The sequence below is a fragment of the Nipponia nippon genome, unplaced genomic scaffold, assembly GCF_047370975.1.
Source record: "Nipponia nippon isolate SJK-2023a ecotype South Korea unplaced genomic scaffold, ASM4737097v1 scaffold_32, whole genome shotgun sequence".
In the NCBI taxonomy this organism is placed as follows: domain Eukaryota; kingdom Metazoa; phylum Chordata; class Aves; order Pelecaniformes; family Threskiornithidae; genus Nipponia; species Nipponia nippon.
The window spans coordinates 2,226,208-2,245,755 of NW_028262350.1; the positions used below are offsets into that span (position 1 = coordinate 2,226,208).

The window sequence follows — 19,548 nt, forward strand, 5'->3', positions numbered from 1 at the left end:
CCATCGCCGGCCGCCGGGGGGGGGGGCGGGAGAGACCATTCCCCACGGGGGGGGTAGCGGGGCTGGGAAGGACCATTCCTGGGGGGGGTCAGTGGGGTGGGGGAGAGACCATTCCCCGTGGGAGGGGGTCAGTGGGGCTGGGAGAGACCATTCCCCACGGGGGGGGGGTAGCGGGGCTGGGAAGGACCATTCCTGGGGGGGTCAGTGGGGTGGGGGAGAGACCATTCCCCGTGGGAGGGGGTCAGTGGGGCTGGGAGAGACCATTCCCCACGGGGGGGGGGCATGGCGGCACCCCTGGCCCCACAGCTCCCTGCTCCCCCCCGATGCCCAGAGCTCCCCCATCCCCTGCCCCCCCCGGGGGTCGGGGCCCCCCAAGCAGGCTCCAGCCTCTCTGTACAGCCGTTTATTGCGGGCGGGGGGCTCTGCGCCATGGCGGGGGCGGGCAGGGGCCGGGGGGGGACCCCAGACCCCGCCAGCAGCCGGGGGGTCCCAGCCCCAGCTCCTGCCCCGGCAGCCGCGGGGGGACACGGGACCCCCGGCACCGAAGCGGGGCAAGGGCGGCCGTGGCTGTGCGGGGGGTCCGGCATGGCACATGGCACGGCATGGCATGGCACATGGCACGGCATGGCACATGGCACGGCATGGCACATGGCATGGCGTGGCGTGGCACGGCACATGGCACAGCATGGCATGGCGCATGGCATGGCACACGGCACGGCATGGCACACGGCATGGCGTGGCGTGGCACGGCACATGGCACGGCACAGCACATGGCACGGCATGGCATGGCACATGGCACGGCACATGAAGCGCAGGCAGGGCAGGCAGCAGGCGAGGGGGCAGCCGGGGCAATGGCGGGGGGACGCTGGCGAAGCTCCTGCGGCCGGCGGTGGCCGGTGGCCGGTGGCCAGTGGTGGCTAACTGGTGCCCAGCGGGAAGGTGGGCGAGTGGCGCTCGGTGCCGATGGGGCGCGAGGGCACCTCGGCGAAGCCAACGTGTCGCCGCTCTGGGAACGGAAAGGTGGCGGGGTCAGGAGCCAGGGCCACCGGCACCGGAGTCACCGGGGATGGAGGGGGTGACGCCCCGCGTACCCCCGGTGCCGCTGTCCTCCTGCTCCCGTCCCGCCTCCTCCTCGTCACCCTCCGCTCCCTCGGGGTCCTCGGGGATCTCCGACACCGTCAGCGACTTCAGGTCCTCCCCGCGCTCCTCTATGCCGCCGGCGAAGGACACCTTCTGCCCGCCTGCGGGCAACGAGGCCGGTGGCCCCCGGGGCCCCCCCGGCACCGGGGTGACCCTGTTGTGGCGCAGGGGGGGCGGGTCCCCAAGCCCCAGCACCTGCCCAGCGTCCCCGGGCGAGGGGCCCACAGCAGGTGGGTGGGCAGCCCCATCCCCTCGTCACCCCCGTCCCCCCGCCGTCCCTGTCCCCGCGGCAGCCCCATCCCATTACCTTTCCGCTTGTGCGCCTTGGGGCCGGCGGGGAAGAAACTCCGCTCAGCTCTGGCCTGGCTCCCTGGGGCTTCTCGGCCGGACGGCGATGAGCCGGGGGCAGAGGAAGACACACGTGGTGCCGGGGCACCGCCGGAGCCGGCAACCGACACGTCAGCCGAGCGGCCGGGGGTCCGGCTGGCGTCAGCATGGCCCCGGCAGGGGACGGAGACGCTGCCCCAGCGGGGGGACGTGGTGGCCCCCATGGGACGCACTTAGCCCTGGGCAAGCGGGCAGCAGGTCCAGGCAGCACTGGCAGCAACCACCCTGTGTCCCCCGCGGGCACCCACCCTGTCCCCAAGGGCTGTGGGGGACAGCGGCACCCATCCCTGTACCCCTGGACTCCATCCCCATGGCTCTGGCACCTTTGTCCCCATGTCCCCTGGGCTCCAGCAGCCTCATCCCCACGTCCCCGCATCTCCTGGGCTCCAGCATCCCTGTCCCCATGTCCCCCAGGCTCCAGCAATCCTGTCCCCGTGTCCCCTGGGCTCCAGCATCCCCGTCCCCGTGTCCCCCACAGGCTCCAGCAGCCCCGTCCCCCATCGCTTGTCCCCCTCACCAGGCTCCAGGGCACTGTCAGGGTCGCAGGCGCGGGTCAGCTCATGGTCCCCGTCATCGGCCTCCCCGTCGGAGCTGTCACCTCCGGCCAGGCCACTCTCCAGGTGGGACTGCACAATGCGCTGCACCGCTGTGGTGGCACCAGTGTCAGGACCCCGCTCAGGGCACTGGGACCACTGGGGTTTCCCCACAGAGCCACGTGGCACCAGGCTCCCTAATGCCCCCCGCCCACCCCGCACAGCCCTGTGCCTCAGTTTCCCCATTCAGACGGTGCCAGCCAGTACCTTTGAGCGAGGGCGGCGTGTAGGCACACGGGTTGGTCCTCTTTGGTTTAAGCAGGCAGCCCTCGCCGGAGGTGCGCTGCGGGAGGGAGCGGTGTCAGGGACGGGGTCCTGGCGTCCCCCTGTGCTGGGGGCCACCGCGGCCCCGGGGCAACCAGGCACCCCCTGGGGAGCTGGGTGCTGTGACAGAGGTCTCGCGATGGGGACCCCGGGGTGAGGATGCTGTGATGGGGGTCCCACAATGGGGACCCAAGGCTGACACCCCCCTCCCCCCCCGGACAAGGACCCCGCAATGGGGATCCTGTGTCGGGGATGCCACGATGGGGACCCCGCGCCATGGGGATCTGGCGTTGGGGACCCTGGGGCAGTGTCCCCATGGTGGTCACAAGGCGGTTTGCACCGCGGCCAAACCCCACGGCCTAGCTCGGCTGTGTCCCCGTCCCCGTCCCCGCAGCGCTGGCGCTGCATGCCCTTGCCAGGCAGGGAACCGATAAGCGCCGGGGCCAGGCCGGGACGGGGCGGCGGGCGCCTGGGCTGTGCCCCAATACCCCCCCGGTGTCCAGGGAGCCGCAGGACGGGCGAGGGGCTCCTGGGGGGTCCCAGCACCCACTCACCTGGTAGGGCAGGGACTCGTCCTCTGGGTCGGCAGCACCGGGGAGAGAGGGGTGAGTGGGATGGGGCTGCCGGCACCCAACGGAGCTGGGCAGGTCCCTGCCCACCCCCGGACCCCCGCTCCAGGGGGGTTACCCTGCCCGCCAGGGACGTGCCACCATGTCCTGTCCCACCACCATGTCCCGTCCCTGCCACCCCATCCCATATGTAACACCACGTCCCGTCCCTGCCACCATGTCCCATCCCGGACATCCCATACCATAGGTGACTCCGCATCACATCCCACCACCGTGTCCCCTCCCTGCCACCATGTCCCATCCCGGACATCCCATACCATGCATGACACCACGTCCCATCCCTGCCACAACATCCCGTCCCTGCCACCCCATCCTATCGCTCACACCATGTCCCATCCCTGCCACCACCTCCCGTCCCTGGACCAGACGTCCCCTGCCACCACGTCCGTCCCCTGCCACCGCATCCATCCCTGCCCCGTGTCCCATCCCCGGCTGGTGCTGGTCCCTGCCCCGCTCACCTGGAGAGGAGTGCTCGGAGAGCTGGAAGAGCATGGCCGGCGTGGGCCTCCGCCGGCGGATCTGGGGCACAGCGGGGTGTCACCGGCTGGGGACGCCCGGGGTCCCCTGTCCCCTGCCCTGTGCCCCAGGACCGAGGCCCCAGGCACATGCCTGCACGCGTGTGAGCGTGTGCACGTGTGTGAGCGCGGGTGCGGGCAGGGAGCATGCGGGGCCACGCACCCACCCGGCACAGGGGGGAGCACCCAGCCCGGGACCGCAGCCGGGAGCAGGGGACAGGGGCACCCAGCTCTGGCTGGGGCAGGGGTCCCCGGGGTGGGGGTCCCCGCCAAGCCAGTGCCACTGAAAGGCGCAGTGCCCCACAGGGTCCCCATGATGTTCCCACAATGTCCCCGGTCCCTCCCAGCCCCACGAGAGCCCCAGCTCCTGCCTGGCCCCTCCGCGGGGGCTCTGGGTCCTGTGCGTGCTGGGGACGTCCCCTCGGGCCCGGCACAACCAGCTGGGGGTGGCTGCACTGTCCCCCAGCGTGTCCTGTCCCCTCCTTCCCATCCCTATCCTCATCCTGTCCCCTCTGTCCCATCCCTTCCCTCCTGTCCCTCCCCTGTCCCCTCCTGTCCCATCCTTGTCCCTGTCCCTGTCCCTGTCCCTGTCCCTGTCCTGTCCCCCTGCACAACTCTCCCTCTGCACAGGACCACAGCTCACACGGGGACCTTGGAGCTCCTTCGTCCCGTCCCCGTCTCTCCCCCGTCCCATCCTGTCCCTCCCATCCCATGCCCTGTCCCCTCCTGTCCCCTCTGATCCCCTTGTCCTGCTCTCCCTGTCCCATCCCATCCCTCCTGTCCCCTCTGTCCCCCCCAATTACCCTTGTCCTGCTCTCCCAGTCCCATCCCATCCCTCCTGTCCCCTCTGTCCCCTCCAGTCCCCCTTGTCCTACTCTCCCGGTCCCATCCCATCCCTCCCATCCTCTGTCCTGTCCCCTCTGTCCCCCATGCAGTCCCTTCCGATCCTCCTTGTCCCATCCCTCGGGTCCCCTCCTGTCCCCTCCGATCCCCCTTGTCCTACTCTCCCGGTCCCATCCCATCCCTCCTGTCCCCTCTGTCCCCTCTGATCCCCCTTGTCCTACTCTCCCGGTTCCATCCCATCCCTCCTGTCCCACTCCATCCCCATTCCTCCCGCAGAACCCAGCTCACACCGGCACCTCGGGGCTCTCCCGTCCCCACTATCCCTCCGGGTCACACCGGGGGTCCCTTGTCGCTAGCGCTGCCGGTGACCTCGGGGCGACGAGGGACCCCGGCATGACCCCGTACCCCGATGTCCACCCTCACCATCTCGACGGCGCGGGGGTCCAGCTGGCTGGGGGGTGCCGGCACCGAGAACTGGATCTTCTTGCGGTCCTTGGGGTCCATGGCCTTGACCGTGCCGTCACCGCCGTTGCCGGGGGGGGAGTCTCTGCCACCGGTGCCGAGCGGAGTTTGGTAGCACCCGGGGCTCGGTACGGCGAGGACTGAGAGCAGCGGGAGGTGGGGAAGGCAGAGCCGGTGAGGAGGAGGAGGAGGAGGAGGAAGGAGAGGGAGGGAGGACACGTCTCCTACCAGGCGCTGAATTATTCATCCCCCCGGGCAGGGGGGCTGAGGTCGCGGTAATGAGCCCCTGGGGAGCCCCTGAGGGGGTTCAGCCAAACCGGGGGGGGGGGGGGGGGGTTAACCCCTTCCCTGCCGGGGGGGTGGCCCCCAACCGCGGTGGCCAGGTGGGATGGAACGGGACAGGGATGGGACCGGGTGCCTCCACGTGAGTCCCCATCCTTGTGCCTCAGTTTCCCCACCAAGCCGCAGGCTGGGCAGGCAGGGGACAAGGGCACTCTCACCCTTGCAGGGGCAGCAGGAAAATCCCCCCCAGCTGCTCTGTGCCCCAGGGGCACCCCACTCCCACCCCATGGGACAGGGACACTGCTCCTTCGGGGTGGGATCCCCCAGGGGATGTGGCCAGGAGACATCTGCAGGGACACGGGACCCCCAAAATGTCCCATCGCCTGTGTGCCGGGGGTCCCCCGCCACCACCACCCGCAGCCCTGGGGACGCCGGGGTGTGCCGGAGGCAGGGGACTGTGCTCTCGCCCAGGGCTGTGCCCGGCTGCCCCGGCTTTCGGTGGTTTTCCTGGTGGAAAATTCCACCAAACCCAAAGTTGCCCCCTGGGGAAGCGGGGGCTCAGCCCCCCCGGGCACAGCCGCCAGCCTGGGCACCGCTCAGCCCCGGTGCTCAGCGCTGCAGGTGCCGGGCTCTGCCACGGCCCTGCCAGGAGGGACCCGGGCATCGAGGGCACCGCTCCTGGCCCCGCCACGGGGGGACAGCCGGGGGGTCCCCATGCGGGGGGACAGTGGGGTCACCGACAACCGGATCGACGGCACCTATCCCCGTGTGGGGCGTCCTGGCTGGGGCCGGGGCGGTGGCGGTGGCGTTGGGGCTGAGGAAGCTGCCTCTGAGGAGCAATGAGGAAGGGGGAGCCGGGAGCTGGCTCCGGCCCCCGGATCTCCCGGTGCTCCAACGGCTGCGGGTGGCCGCGGGCCAGCAGCCGCCGCTCCAGCAAAATATTTACCCGAGTGGCACCGTGCCATGGACCAGCCTCCCGCCCGCCCGGCCCCACACGGCAAAGCACGGCAAAGCCCGGCTCTGCGCGGCAAAGCATGGCAAAGCACGGCAAAGCTTGGCTTAGCACAGCAAAGCTGGGCGCTGCTCAGGCAAGCTTGGCCCTGTGGCACAGCGTGGCCCCACGTGGCAGTGGCCACCCCGCGTTGGGGATGGCCCGGGGATGGGCACCAGCAGAGCCCGTGTCCCCATGGAGGGGACTGTGAGGCCGAGCTGGGGGGACAGGGTGAGGGGTCCCTGGGTCACCCCGTGCCCAGGCTGGCCCCGTGTCGAGGGTCCCCATGCCAGGCTCCAAGCATCGTCCCGGTCCCTGTCCCCATCCCAGCATGGGACCCGAGTTGTTATGGCAACAGGTTCCCGGGCTCCTTCCCGCTGCCATTCCCGTTCCTCCCGCCCGCGAAGGCGCCGTGTGAGGGGGTGGCCGGGCCCCCTCCCCTCCCTGCGCTGCGGCAGCGGCAGCACCCGCAGCCCCCCGGGATCGGCACGCGCCGCCCACGCCTGCACCCACGCAGCCTGCGCCCGCGGGTGGCACCCGCAGCTCGGTGCAGGGGGAACCGCACCAGGCCCAGCACCCAGCACCGTGCTGGGGAGGGGATGTGGTGCCCGAGCCCCCTCTGTGCCACGCAGCTCTGGGCACACGTGTGCCACACACGGCCCCGCTCCTCGCCGGATCAACCCCATCCTGGCACCGTGGGCACCCAGGCTGCTCCGCAGCGTGCAGCAGCAGAGCCGCCAGTGCTTGTGCCGTGCCCGTGCCGTGCCCATCCCCGTGCCGTGCGGTGGGGGCTGCAGCTCCACGCAGCAGCGAATCCTCCTGCAGAGAGAGTAAAAATAGCAGCAGGTTCGGGGAAGCGGCACTCACCACCTCGCCCCGCGCCAGCGGGCACCGGCGAGGAGCGGGAGCCTTTGCCTGCCGGCGGAGCGACGACAGGGCCGCGGGGCCAGGCACGGCCAGGCCGCGGTGTCAGAGGGGCAGGGTGCTGTGGGGCTGGGGCGTCAGCGTGAATGGGGCAGCACGGGGGGGTGGGGGCTGCGGGGACGGGGTGTCGTGGGGATGGGGAAGCACTGGGACAGGGTGCAGTGGGGACCAGGCACCGCGGGGACAGGACGTCGTGGGGATAGGGCACTGTGGGGACGGGGCACCGTGAAGATGGAGCATTGTGGTGATGGGGTACGTGGGGACGGAGCATCGTGAGGACGGGACACTGTAGGGTCGGAGCATCGTGGGGACAGGGTGCCATGGGGATAGGGCATCGTGGGGACAGGGCACCGTGGAGACGGGGCACGGCGGGGTCGGAGCATCGTGGGGACAGGAGGACACTGGGGACAGGGCATCGTGGGGACAGGGTGCCATGGGGACAGGGCATCGTGGGGACAGGAGGACACCGGGACACCGATTGCCCGGTCCAAAAGGTGAGTGCCGGGGGGCGGGGCCTGTGCGGCGGAGTGGGCGAGGCCACGGGGTGGGTGGGGCTCGGGGGGGGGTCTGTGGGTGCCGGGGCCCCCCCAGTGCCCCTCACCCTGGGTATCCCCCTCGGGATGCCTGGATCCCCCTGCCCGGCCCTGGGGTCCCCCCCAGCTCCCTCCCGCGCCCCCCCTGCGCCCCAGGACCCACCGTGGGTGCAGCCCCCGGAGCTGCAGCGGGGGCGGCCGGTGCTCCCCCGGGCGCAGAGGAGGTGCCAGGAGTGGGAACACGCGTGGGAGCCCGAGGGGGCGGCGGGCGGGGGGGGGCGCGGGGGCCTTAACGCCTTCCCTGCTGGGAGCCCCCTCCCAGCAACAGGTCTGGGGTGCTGCAGAGGGGAAGGGGGACCCCCAAATGGGCCGGGGGTCTCTCGTTGCATGGGGGGGCCGGGGGACCTGGTCACCCCCCACGGTGGCACCTGCTGCCAATGTGGCTGCCCAGAGCGGCTGGGCAGCACTGGGGGGAAGGGCTGGCACCCCCTCCATGCGATGGGGAAACTGAGGCGCTGAGCCGAACTGGGGGGCTGCAATCCCATAACCCCACCACGACGCGGGGCCTGCAATCCCGTGTCCTCAGCACGACGGGGGGGCTCTGACCCCAGCACGACGGGGTCGGGGGGGCTGCAACCCCGTACCCCTGGAAAGCTGCGGGGGCTCCAGCCCCGGTGCCAGGAGGGGCCGCGTCCCCGTGTCCCCAGTGGGACGGAGGGGTTTGACCCCACACCCCGGCGGGATGAGAAGGGGTCCCATCCCTGCCCCCCAGCAGGGCGAGCATGGGCTGTGTCCCCATGTCCCCCTGGGCTAGGCCTGGCCCCGGTGCCCTCGCCAGCCCGGCTGTGCCCATCAGCGCTGCGGCACGCTGCCGGCAGATGTCATCCCTGGCGCGGCTGGCATGGTGGTGCCTGGCGCTGGCATGGCGGTGCCTGGCGCTGGCATGGCCGGGCTGGCATGGCCGGGCTGGCATGGCCACCCCGGTGCTGGCACAGCCATGCGGCGAGCACAGGCCTGGGCACGGGCTCAAGGGCTTTGGCACGGGGCGGCCGGAGTGGAGCCGTGGCTGGAGCCGTCCCGGTTGGCAGCCGCCAGCCACCCGCCCATGCCAAGCCTCGCACCCGCGCCCCGGGGTGCTCCCGGCCGGGCTGGGGGCACTGGGGGGCCCTGGGACAACGACCCCAGGGTGGGCACCCACCCGGGCAGGGGGATGTACCGGCTCAGGGGGTCTGTGCACACGGAGCCCGGTGCTGGGGTCTGCCGGCCCCGGGAGGGTCTGAACGGTTAAAAACTTGGGGGGGTGGGGGGTGCAAGCCTGGAGGTCCCGAGGAGGGAGGGGTGCAGCGGTGAGACCAAGAGAGACACCCCGGGGGTGTCCTCTTGCTGGGGGATGTCAGTGGTGGCCGTGCCTCAGTTTACCCACCTGTAGCACGTGCCCTCCACAGCCTGAGCCCCCAGCCGCCACCTTCCCCGAGGAGATGGGACCCCAGGGGACCTGAAAGCCCATCCCAGTGCCCCCGCAGTGCCCTGCCAGGGAGGCTCCCAGCCCCGCTCCCCCCACTCCATCCCCATCGATGAGACCCTCCCAGGGAGGGGGCCCGGCCGGCGCCCGGCCGCCAGCACAGACCAGTTTGCTGCCTCCATTCCCAGAAGAAAGAATAAAGTTAAAACATCTGTTAATTTATAAACCAATTTAACCATGACTGGTTAATAAATAGCTACCAGCTGCCAACCCCCACCCTCCGCCCGGGCGAGGGGCGCGCGGGGAGCCGGGGATGCGCAGCCGGACGGGCTCGCCCGCTCTCCCCGCAGCCTCCCGGTGTCATTGTCACTTGTCCCAGTGGGGGTGGCACCGGGGTCCCCGAGGGATGCGGCTGCCAGGAGGGCCAGGGTTTGCTGGGGAGAGCCCGGTGCCTGCGCGGAGGGTGGCACAGCCACGGCGCAGGGGGGTCCCGGCAAGGGGGCTGTCAGGTGCAAATCCATACGGGAGGGACGTATGGGCGAGCGTGGCCTGGCCGGGGATGGTGCCCGGGCGGGGGCTCTGCTCGTGCAGGGGGGGACGGGGATGTGGGGGCACGAGCCCCTGCGGGTGGGGGCTGCCCGGCCTCGGGGTGGGGTGTCTGGGTGGGTGCTGGTGCGGTGGGAGCTGGGGCTGGGGGGGTGCGTGGGTGTGCGTGCATGTGTGTGCCAGGGCTGTGCACGCGTGTGCACAGGAGGGCATGCGTGTGTGCATGCATGTGTGTGTGTGTGCATGCGTGTGTGCATGTGCCAGGGTGCATGTGTGTGCCCAGGAGCGTGTGTGCACGTGCACGTGCATGTGCACACATGCACATATGTGCCAGGGATTTGCACACATGCGCATCCATGTGTGCGTGCATGTGTGTGCACAGGAGGGTGTGCATGTTCATGTGTGTGCATGTGTGCGCGTGCGCACTCCAGGGATGTGTGTGTGCGCACAGGAGTGTGTGTGTGCGTGTGTGCGCACACCAGGGGCGTGCCTGTGTGCACAGGCGTGTGTGTGTGCATGCACGTGCATGCGTGTGCGCATGTCCGTGCACAAGAGCGTGCAGGGTGCCCGTGCGTGTCCCCATCCCAGCAGGGCCGGGCGCTGAGCGGGGACTCCCCGCCTCTCCTTGGGGAGCTGCTGTCCCCGCGGGGCCGGTGACGCGTCCCTTGGCCTGTGCCGGGCCCAGCGTGGAGCATCCTCGGTGCACATGGATCCAGGACGGATGCGGACGGAGAAGGGCCTGGCCCTGGCGCTGCAGCGAAGCCAGGGATGTCCGCAGCGAGGGGGCCGGGCGGTGGGGTCCCCACTCCTGCCCCCCAAACCCCCCTCCAGCCCCCTCATCCCCTCTCCCCCTCCGCAGGGCCGAGGGCGCAGCAGGGTCGCGGTGCCCGGGCACGAGCCCCTTCCCGGCCGCGCGCGCCCCGACACGTGTCGCAATAGTAATGTAATTTGTACGTTAACAATGGGCAGCTTGAGGTTTATATTTAATTACAACGTTTGCACCAACCTGAACTCACCCTTATTCATCAATAATGCATGGGTTTGTGTTTATCGCTGCTTAATTAATCTGTGCTTACGACAATTAAAGGCTTGCAAAATCCCCAAAGGTGGCGGCGGGGAGCGGCTGTGCGGTGCTGGCGTGGTCGCGGTGCCGGCGTGGTGGCGGTGGCTGGCAGGAGTGGCTGCGAAGTGGGGTGACCCCCGCCGGCACCCCTGTCCCTGGGGGTATCCCTGCAGCAGGAGGGGCCGGACACCTCCCAGGCGAGGGGCGAGCCTCCAGGCGCGGGGTGCTGCGACAGGGAGCACCGTGCACCCGCTCCTCAGGGGGACCCCGCTCCGTGCCTCAGTTTCCCCAGGAGATGACAACCCTGGGCACAGAACCACCGCGTCGCCCCCGGGGACCAGCCCTGCACCCCCAAACCGCCCACATCCCTCCTCCCCATTGCCTTTTTCTTCATTTTCCCCTCTTCCCTCGCTCTTCTCCATCCCCTCGCCCCCTCCCACACACCAGGGCTGGGGGTGCCGGTGCCCCCGTGCCGGGCAGCGCGGCCAGGCCGTGCCACGCCAGCTCTGTGCCTTTAAGCACGGCTGTCCCGGATCAGCCGGAGCGCCTATTAAAATTTTATGCGAAGTGTAAATGGGCCAGGTCTCCAGCTTCCCGCTCCCTCCGAATGATTTATTACTCGCAAATACCACAGAACTAATTAGTATAGTAATTAATTAATACGAATTTGCATATTTGCATGTGCAATTAGTGCAGTGGAGTGATTACTCTGAAAATGAGAAGTTGGGCTTGTCAGATGGTAGTGTGAACTGGAGTGGAAAAGCCTCGTGCAAATGAACCTGGGCGGCGGCGGCGGCAGCGGGCACGCGGCGGCACGCGGCGACACCGGCCCCACGCCGGGAGGGTGCGAGGCCCCACGCGTGGGTGGGTGGGGGTCTCGGTCCCGGCGACCCCCCCCAGTCCTGGCCTGGCCCTGGGCCCCCGCCATGGGGACCGCTCCATCCCTCGGCCATCTCCATGGCGACTCGCCGTGCCAGGCGCATCGCCATGGCAACGGGCCGGGCCACGCAGCCTCGCCATGGTGACTGTCGTCATCGGCGCCCTGTCGCCATGGAGACACCCCCCCCCCAAATCCACTCCCTGCCGGCACCCCCCCCAATGGCAGGGGGTGTTGGGATGGGGGCCCTGCTGCTCCCCAGGCTGGGGGTCCCCAAAGTCACCCGGGATGCGGGATGGGGGTCCCCGACATCCCCAGGGATGGGAGGCCCCAGAGCACCCGGGGATGGGGGCGAGGGTCCCAGAGTGGCCCCCCGTGCCCTGGGGCTGGCGGGGACAGCCGAGCCCTCCCATGGCAGCACCAGGCTGGATCAGCCCCCACGGGCCGGGGGCCTGAGGCCCCTCCAGGGCAGGGGTCTGGCACCCCCAGCCCCGAATCCAGCCCTTTGCCTTTGTCCCTGGTGCCACCCCGGTCCCCCCTCGACCGTGGCCCCTGTGCCCACCTGCCCTGCTGAGATCTGACACCACTCGGTGCGTTTCTGGGAGGGCCACCAGCAGCCTTCCCCCCCCCGCCCCCCGGTTTGGGGACATCAGCGCAGAGGGGTGCAGGGGAGTGGGGCGGGGGGGCGATGGAGGGGGACGTGGCTGCGGGCAGCCCCCGCCGCCCCCGCGCGCTGCGTCCCCCCGCCATCGCGCCCCGCCGGCTCCCTGAAACAGGCCCAAGCGGACGCCATCTGCCGCGGGGGGGCTGGGGGCCGGTGCCAGCAGCGCTCGTTCAGCCGCGCCGCGCTGCGCCGTGCCCACGCCGGTGGCACCGCCGGGCTGCGCGCTGGCCCCCTGTGCCCCCCTCGACCTGGCTGGGGCAGCCATGGGGGGGATGCTGTGGCCACAGGGGGCCTCCTGTCTGCTCCTGGGGTCTTGTGACATCACAGTCCAATGGTTATGATATCATAGCCCATTGTGACCTCACCAGAGCGGCCTTATGACCTCACCAGCAGCCAGCTCCACTGGTGGCACAATGGCAGCCCCCTCCAGCCCTGGATCCCGGGCCGGGGTCCCCCTGCCCCAGCCCCCCCACTCCCCAAAAAGCATCTGACCCCGGCAGGGGTGAACCCAGCGGCTGCTGGGTGACGAAGGAGCATGGAGAGCGGACAAGGCCCCTGGGGCCACCCTTCCTCCCGCCCCAGGACCCTCTATCCCAGCCCCACACGCAGCTGCGGCGCCGGCAGTTTCCCACTGGACAATTCCCAGGGCGTCGTTTGCCTAATTAACAGCGTGTGCCTTAAAAACCGCTTGACAAGTCCCCGGCCCGCGAGCGGCAGTGGGCGGGGGGGACATGCGGGGGTCCGGCTGCCCCAGGGACAGGATCCTGCCGGGGGGATGAAGCAGCCACCCCACGGCGACGGGGGCTTCGCTTGGCACCGGCACCACGGCCCCGGGGCCGGCATAGCATCTCCCCGTCCTCCTCTAGCAAAAGAAAGAGGGTTCGCTAAAAGCCCCCCGATGCCGCCCTGTTCCTCCCTCCGTGCCTCAGCTTCCCTCCATCACCAGCTTCCTCCTCCCAGGCTCCCCAACCCACCCATGACCCCACGGTCCCCATTGCAGGGACCTTTAGGGACATGGGGACGGGCAGGGCTTCCACACCCCCGTCCCTGTCCCCCAGAGACCCCCACCCACAGACAGGGCCCTGCTCACCCAGTGACGGGAAGATGCCCAGGGACGGGTCCCACGAGGGAGAGCTGCTCCGGGGACCCGGCCCAGGGCCACTTCATCCCCAAAGGCAGTGGGGATGGGGATGGGGACAGGCTGGGCTCCCGCTCCCGTCGCTCTCCTCCCCTCGGCTGACATTCCCCGGCGGTGGCTCCGCCGCGCGTTAGCGCATCCATCTCTCCCCAGCCTTCACCTCCCAGAAATATTGCAGCACGGAGCCGGCTCCATCTGGCAGCGTGGCCCCCGCCTCCCCCCGCCGCCGCACACAGGGAGATGCCGAAGCCGGCTCCTCCGCTCGGGCCCCAGCCGGCTCGGCCTCGCCAAGGGGGGACGGGGACCCCGCTGGTGAGGGGGGGCAGGTTGGGTACCCCCTGGCCCACGCTGGGGAGGGATGGCATGGCCTCGCCGAGGCAGCCGGCTGCAGTGCTGTGCACCGGCCCCATGCTGGGGATGCGGCAGCCGGCTGAGCCCCGGCAAACTCGCCCCACGCAGGGCCCCCAGGAGCCGCCCCGGGCCCAGCTGGCTCCCAGCCGGGTCCCGGCACCACCCAGCACCCAGCTCCCACCCCTGGCTCTGCCGGTGCCGACCCACTGCCGTGCCCCCACCATGTCCCTCCAGATGCCACGTATCCCCCAGCACCCACCTCAGGGACGGAGCCACCACTGCTCCAGGCAGAGTCCCCATCCCCATCCATCGCTTTCCTGCCGGAGGGAGGGGAAGGGACACGGAGGATGAATTTTGGAGGAGGAAAGAGCTTCATGAACCAGCCAAACGCCCAGCTGTGCCCGCTGGGCAGCGAGAGCCCAGGGGACCTGGCTGGTGACGAAGGCGGCAGTGTCGGGAAAGCCGGTCCTTGCACAGGAGAACCAGCAGCAGGATGGGGACCAGAGCCCCAGGGTCGCCGGGCCCAGCTCCCCCAGCCCCGACCTCCTGGGGCAGGAGAAGCTGCCCACCCAGGCCCTGCACCCAAAGCACCAGCACCCAGCCCTGCCCCTGCTCCCCTGCTGCTCCCCCCGCCTGTGCCCGGTCCTGCGTTCACCCTGACCGACCTTGCCTCCTCCTGCTGCCCAGGGCAGCCCCGTTTCCCCAGGGGCCGGATCCTGCTCATGCAGCCCCTGTGCTGTGATGCTGGGAGCCCCACTCACCACCCTGGATGGACCCCTCCCCACCCCAAAAGGCACCCCGGGACCGGGACGGGGCTGCCCCTGCGCCGCTCTGCCCTGTGCCATCACCAGCCAGGGCGGAGGGGACGGCACCGGGATCCCCCCTGCTGCCCGCACCATGGGCCGTGTCCCGGCACAGGCCGACTGAGGGCCCGCGGCACCGCCCCGGCCCCGGCACAATGCAGTGGTTTGGGTTTTCATCTCCACACTCCCCTTTCATCTCCTCTCCCCGTTTCATGTCTCCACTTTCTTCTCCCTCCAAGCGCTGTGCATGCTGATGAGGCTCACGCCGGCGCCCACCCTTGCCGCTCGCCGGCTGCTAATTAGGCTGTAACGGATGCACCGGGCCAGGGGCTCGTGGCTTCCCTCTCTCCCCATCCCTGTCCCCCCACGGGCCAGCCCACCCGCTCACGCCATGGCATCTCCTCAGCCTCGGACAGCCCCGGTGCCCCCGTGGGTCCCCATGGGCTGCGAGCCCAGTGCCAGGAGCTGGGGCACCGCCGGCTTCGCTGCCCCGACGCCGGGGGTGCAGCAGGGCTGGAGTGGGGCCGTGCCGCCCGCCGAGGGCTGGGGGTCCCCTGGCCTGGGAACCGAGGGCAGGGGAGTGGGGACTTACCCAGAGCTGGCAGGAACGGGCAGCACCGGCGTGCCGCAGGCACCGGGCGAGGGTGGGCTCCCAGGGCACGGTGATGCCCACCCAGCACCCGCTTGCAAAATGAAGATGGCAACAACAGAGGGAGCTGAACGGTGCTGCGGGGAAGGGCTGCGATGTGCCGGGAGGCTGCCTGGGAATCAGTGCCCCGGCACCAGCACCGGCACGGCTGGGGTGGGCCCTGCCTCCCCGCGGGCCGGCTCCAGCCCAGGTGCCATCTGCTCGGCCGCAGCCGTGAGTGACAGTCAGAGGGTTCGGCAGCGGGAGCGTGCGGGGGGGACGCTCGCCGCCGGTGAAGGCCCCTCTGTCACGTGCCAGCCCCGGCACCTGCACCGGGGGAGTGGACGACGCCGACGACGCTGGCACAGACCCGGCGGCCGGGCACGGCCAGCCCTTTGTCTGCGTGTGGGCACAGCCCCGGCCACCACTGCCACTGTGGCCCTGCCGTTCCCACGCCATGTTCGTGCCGCCCTTGCCTGCGGTGCACGGCCGGCACGTGCCGGTGTGTGGCACCCGGCACCTGCTGCCCCTTCCCCTGCCCGCACCCCTCGAGCCGGGCAGGTCCCGGCCCCCCCAGGCTGCGGGGACGGAAGGGATCCAGGACACAGGGAGGTCCCACAGCTCGGCCCCGACGGTCGCAGCCAGGAGCGGGGCACCAGCTGATGGGTTCCGGCTCCCACAGACACAACGCACCCGTTACGGGCTCCCCGGCCCTGCTGCTGCCCGCCGCCGGTTTGCCGGCACAAGGGAAATGGCAGCAGCAATTTCTGGCTGCATGTGCACCATGGCAGGGACCAATTTGGAGGCCGGGGGGCGACGGGGCGCTGCCGGGCCAGGGCGTGGGGCCGCGGCAGGTGAGGAGGCGCCTGGCAGACAAAGGTCTCGCCGGCTGCACCACGGCATGGCCGGGCCTCTGCCATTGACACCGTGGGACCCACGTCCGTGGGGGGCTTGGGCCCCGCGTGCATCGGGGAGGGCGTGCGTGTGCATGCGTGTGCAAGCGTGCATGCGTGTGTGCGCGCACGCCTGTGTGTGTGCATGTAGGAGTGTGCCGAAGGCTGGCTGCATCTGTGCACGCCGGGCTGTGCCGCGGGGCTGCGGAGAGGCTGGCGTGGCTGTGCAGCTGAGGGGGTGCCGGTGGGGGTCATGGGGTGGCGAGCGGGCGACCAGAGGGGCCATGTGCCACCCACATGGGGATGCACAGCCCCGCAGCCACCAGCCCTGCCCACACCCGCACCTGCAGCCCCCTGCCCACACCAGCACGGCCAAACCGGGCACCACCACCGCCTCCCCTGGGCCCTGCCCGGCCGCAGCCCCCAGCCCACGCCAGGCCCTCAGCACCGCAGCCATCCCCGCTCGGCTGGTGGCTGAGGGTGGGGATGGACCCAGGCGAGCCGCCGCGGTATTTTGCGGCGAGCCTCAGATGCCAGCTCCCGCCGAGGGTCCCCGTGGCATCTTCCCCCTCGCCCTGGTGCCCGCCGGCCGCCCCCGACACGCTCGGCCTGGCCGGGATGGCCGGTCTCCCATGCCGCCCTGCCGCTGGCTCCATTGTTCAGCCCGGCCCCGCCATCGCCTGCATCTCGCCCGGGTCCCATTTTGCGGCGTGTAGGCAGAGCTGTAGATTTGGAAGAGGTTTTTTTTTTTTGTTTTTTTTTTTTGAGTACAGAGTGACAGATGGCGAGTCCTCCTTCCCCAGAGAGACAAATCTCCCTGAATGCAAGCGCATGTCAATCATTAGCTCTCATGTGATAGCTCTCGCGCATGACGTGCCAACCATATGGCACTGGCAGCAGAGCTGGTACCCCCTTTGCTGGGTAGAGATGCCACTCTCGCCTCCTTTTGGATAGAGGACTGCAGGAGGCTGGAGCACCTCAAGGAGCCGCGTCCCGGTCCCAGAAGATGCTGGGAACAATGAAATAAGAATTCCTCCGGTCCGCCCGAAGGTGAGTTATGTAAGAAGTGGAGGGCTGGGAGGGCAGCGGAGGAAACTTGAATGGAGAAAAGGCAACTTCCATGTTGATTTTGTTTCTCCGCCACGTCTCGCCCTTTTTTCCCCCGGCTTTCGTTCTCCCCCGGCCCTCGGTTCTCCCGCTCCCCGCCGGCCCCACCGATGGGGTTTCCCCCCCTCTCCTCACGGAGCCCCCCCCCCCCCGGGGGGGTTGTTGAGGCTTCGTCCCCCCCCCTCCCGGTGACCCCCCCCCGCGGCTGGGCGCGCCCGGGGCGGCGCGGTCCCGGCGGGACAGAGCGGGGCAGCGGCGGCCGAGCGGCATCAACGAAATCGGCGCGGAGCCGCCTCGCCGCCGCCCCCGGGGGCCCCGACCCGGCGGAGCCGCCTCCCCGCTCCCCCGCGGCGCCCCCGGCCCCCGCCCCGGGCGGTGCCCCCCGCCCCGGCCCCGCCGCCCCGCCCGGCCCCGGGGGCGACCCCGCCAGCGCCGCCGCCCGCGACCCCCGCGTTCCCCCGGGGAGGGGGGGGCCCGGCCCCGGCCGCCCCCCGCCGCCCCCCGCCGCCCCCCGCCGCCCCCCGCCACGCCCCCGTTTGATGCCGCCGCATTTTACGGGCCGCGCTCCGGCGGCCGGGGGAGCCCCGGGGCGGGGGGGGGGGGCCCGGGGGGGGCGGACCGGGCCGGAGGGGAACCGGGGGCGGGGGGGCAGGGGGGGGAGCGGCCGCGCCTCGGCGCTCCGGCCCCGGGACGGCGGTGGCGGAGCCGCGGCCGGAGCCGTTCCGCGCCCGCGGCGGGGAAAAGTTGGAGGCGTCAAAGAGGGGCCGGCGGCAGCGGGCCCGGCCCGCGGGGCAGCGGGGCGGGGGGCTCCGGCCGGGCCGGGGGCGGGGGCGGCCGCAGCGGCGGGGGCAGGAGGCGGGGAGCGGACGGCGGCCGCGGGGAGCCCGGGGATGGAGGTGGGGGGGGCGTCGCGGGGAGGGGGCATCGCCGCGCCCCGAGGGAGCCCCGGTGCCCCCGGGGTCGGGAGACCGGGGCGGACGGCGGCGGCGGGCGGCCCAGCGCCTAATTCGTTTTCGCCGCCCCCGGTACCGCGGAGCCGCTCCCGGGGCGGGGGGCGGCGGGAGGCGGGGAGGGGGGGGGGGCGGGCGGGCGGCGGGGCCGCCGGTAACGCCTGGCTCTTTGCCCCCCGCTGCAGCCACCATGTTGACGCGACTTTTCAGCGAGCCCAGCCTGGTCCCCGAAGTACCGAAATTCGCCGGTTGGGCCGAGGAGTGCGAGGAGGATGCCCGCAGCGAGAAGGAGGAGCGGGCGGGGAAGGGCTGCGCCCTCCCCGAGGAACCGCCCGAGGGCTCGCTGGGGGAGAGCAAGGAGGAAGGGGAGCTAGGCGGGGACGAGGAGGAGGAGGAGGAGGAGGAGGAAGGCTTGGAGGAGGCGGAGGGCGAGCGGCCCAAGAAGCGGGGCCCCAAGAAGCGCAAGATGACCAAGGCGCGGCTGGAGCGCTCCAAGCTGCGGCGGCAGAAGGCGAACGCCCGGGAGCGCAACCGCATGCACGACCTGAACGCGGCCCTGGACAACCTGCGGAAGGTGGTGCCCTGCTACTCCAAAACCCAAAAGCTCTCGAAAATCGAGACCCTTCGTTTGGCCAAGAACTACATCTGGGCTCTCTCCGAGATCCTGCGCTCGGGCAAACGGCCCGACCTGGTTTCCTACGTGCAGACTCTGTGCAAGGGGCTGTCGCAACCCACCACCAACCTGGTGGCCGGCTGCCTGCAGCTCAATTCCCGCAATTTCCTGACGGAGCAAGGCCAGGAGGGCGGCCGTTTCCACGGTCCCAACGCCTCCTTCGCCGTCCACCCCTACCCCTACCCCTGCTCGCGGCTGGCCGCGGCGCAGTGCCCGCCCGCCGCCGGCCCCGGTTCCCACGGGCTGAGGACACACAGCTACTGCACCTCCGCCTACGAGAGCCTCTACGGCAACGCCTCCCCCGACTACAACAGCTCGGAGTACGACGGTGGGCTCAGCCCCCCGCTCTGCATCAACGGCAACTTCTCCCTCAAGCAGGACTCTTCTTCTCCCGACCACGAGAAAAGCTACCACTACTCTATGCACTACTCGGCGCTGCCCGGTTCCCGGCCCACCGGCCACAACCTGGTCTTCGGTTCGGCGGGGATGCGCGGGGGGGTCCACTCCGAGAACATCTTCCCCTACGACATGCACCTCCCGCACGAGCGGGGCCCCATGTACGAGGAGCTCAACGCCTTTTTCCACAACTGACCCCCCCTCCCCACCCCCACCCGCGCCCCCTCCCCGCCCCACCCCCACCCACCCCCCCACCCGCGGACCCCGGGGCTCCGCCGTGGGCTTTGGTGCAATATGGGGACCCGGCCCCGGCGGCGGGTCCCCGCGCCCCGGGGGGACAAAGTGCTTTTGGGGGAGGGTGTCCCCTTTTCCTTAAATTCTTGTTATTAGTTAGTTAGTTTATGCTTATTATTTAGTTAGCTTATGCTTAGTAT

The 19,548-nt window shown here is 70.7% G+C and overlaps 2 protein-coding genes across 3 annotated transcripts; one reads left to right on the plus strand and one right to left on the minus strand.

Moving 5' to 3' along the window:
- Positions 1 to 390: 390 nt before the first annotated feature.
- PPP1R1B (protein phosphatase 1 regulatory inhibitor subunit 1B) lies at positions 391 to 5,056 on the minus strand. 2 transcript variants are annotated; one of them, XM_087770185.1, is made up of 8 exons: positions 4,795 to 5,056; positions 3,472 to 3,532; positions 2,939 to 2,961; positions 2,328 to 2,403; positions 2,045 to 2,173; positions 1,448 to 1,510; positions 1,092 to 1,241; positions 391 to 1,006 (listed from the first exon to the last, which is right to left on the minus strand). In XM_087770185.1, the coding sequence occupies exons 1-8, from the start codon at positions 4,873 to 4,875 to the stop codon at positions 918 to 920; spliced, it is 672 nt and encodes a 223-aa protein (XP_087626311.1). In that variant the 5' UTR covers positions 4,876 to 5,056; the 3' UTR covers positions 391 to 917. The 2 variants fall into 2 exon arrangements, with proteins under 2 accessions (XP_087626311.1, XP_009469001.1); XM_009470726.2 differs by having other exon boundaries at positions 1,448 to 1,516; positions 4,795 to 5,049.
- Positions 5,057 to 16,904: 11,848 nt separating this feature from the next.
- Positions 16,905 to 19,330, plus strand: NEUROD2 (neuronal differentiation 2). Its single transcript, XM_087770168.1, has 2 exons — positions 16,905 to 17,038; positions 18,231 to 19,330. Exon 2 carries the CDS (start codon positions 18,236 to 18,238, stop codon positions 19,307 to 19,309), a length of 1,074 nt encoding a protein of 357 aa, XP_087626294.1. The 5' UTR covers positions 16,905 to 17,038; positions 18,231 to 18,235; the 3' UTR covers positions 19,310 to 19,330.
- Positions 19,331 to 19,548: the final 218 nt, after the last annotated feature.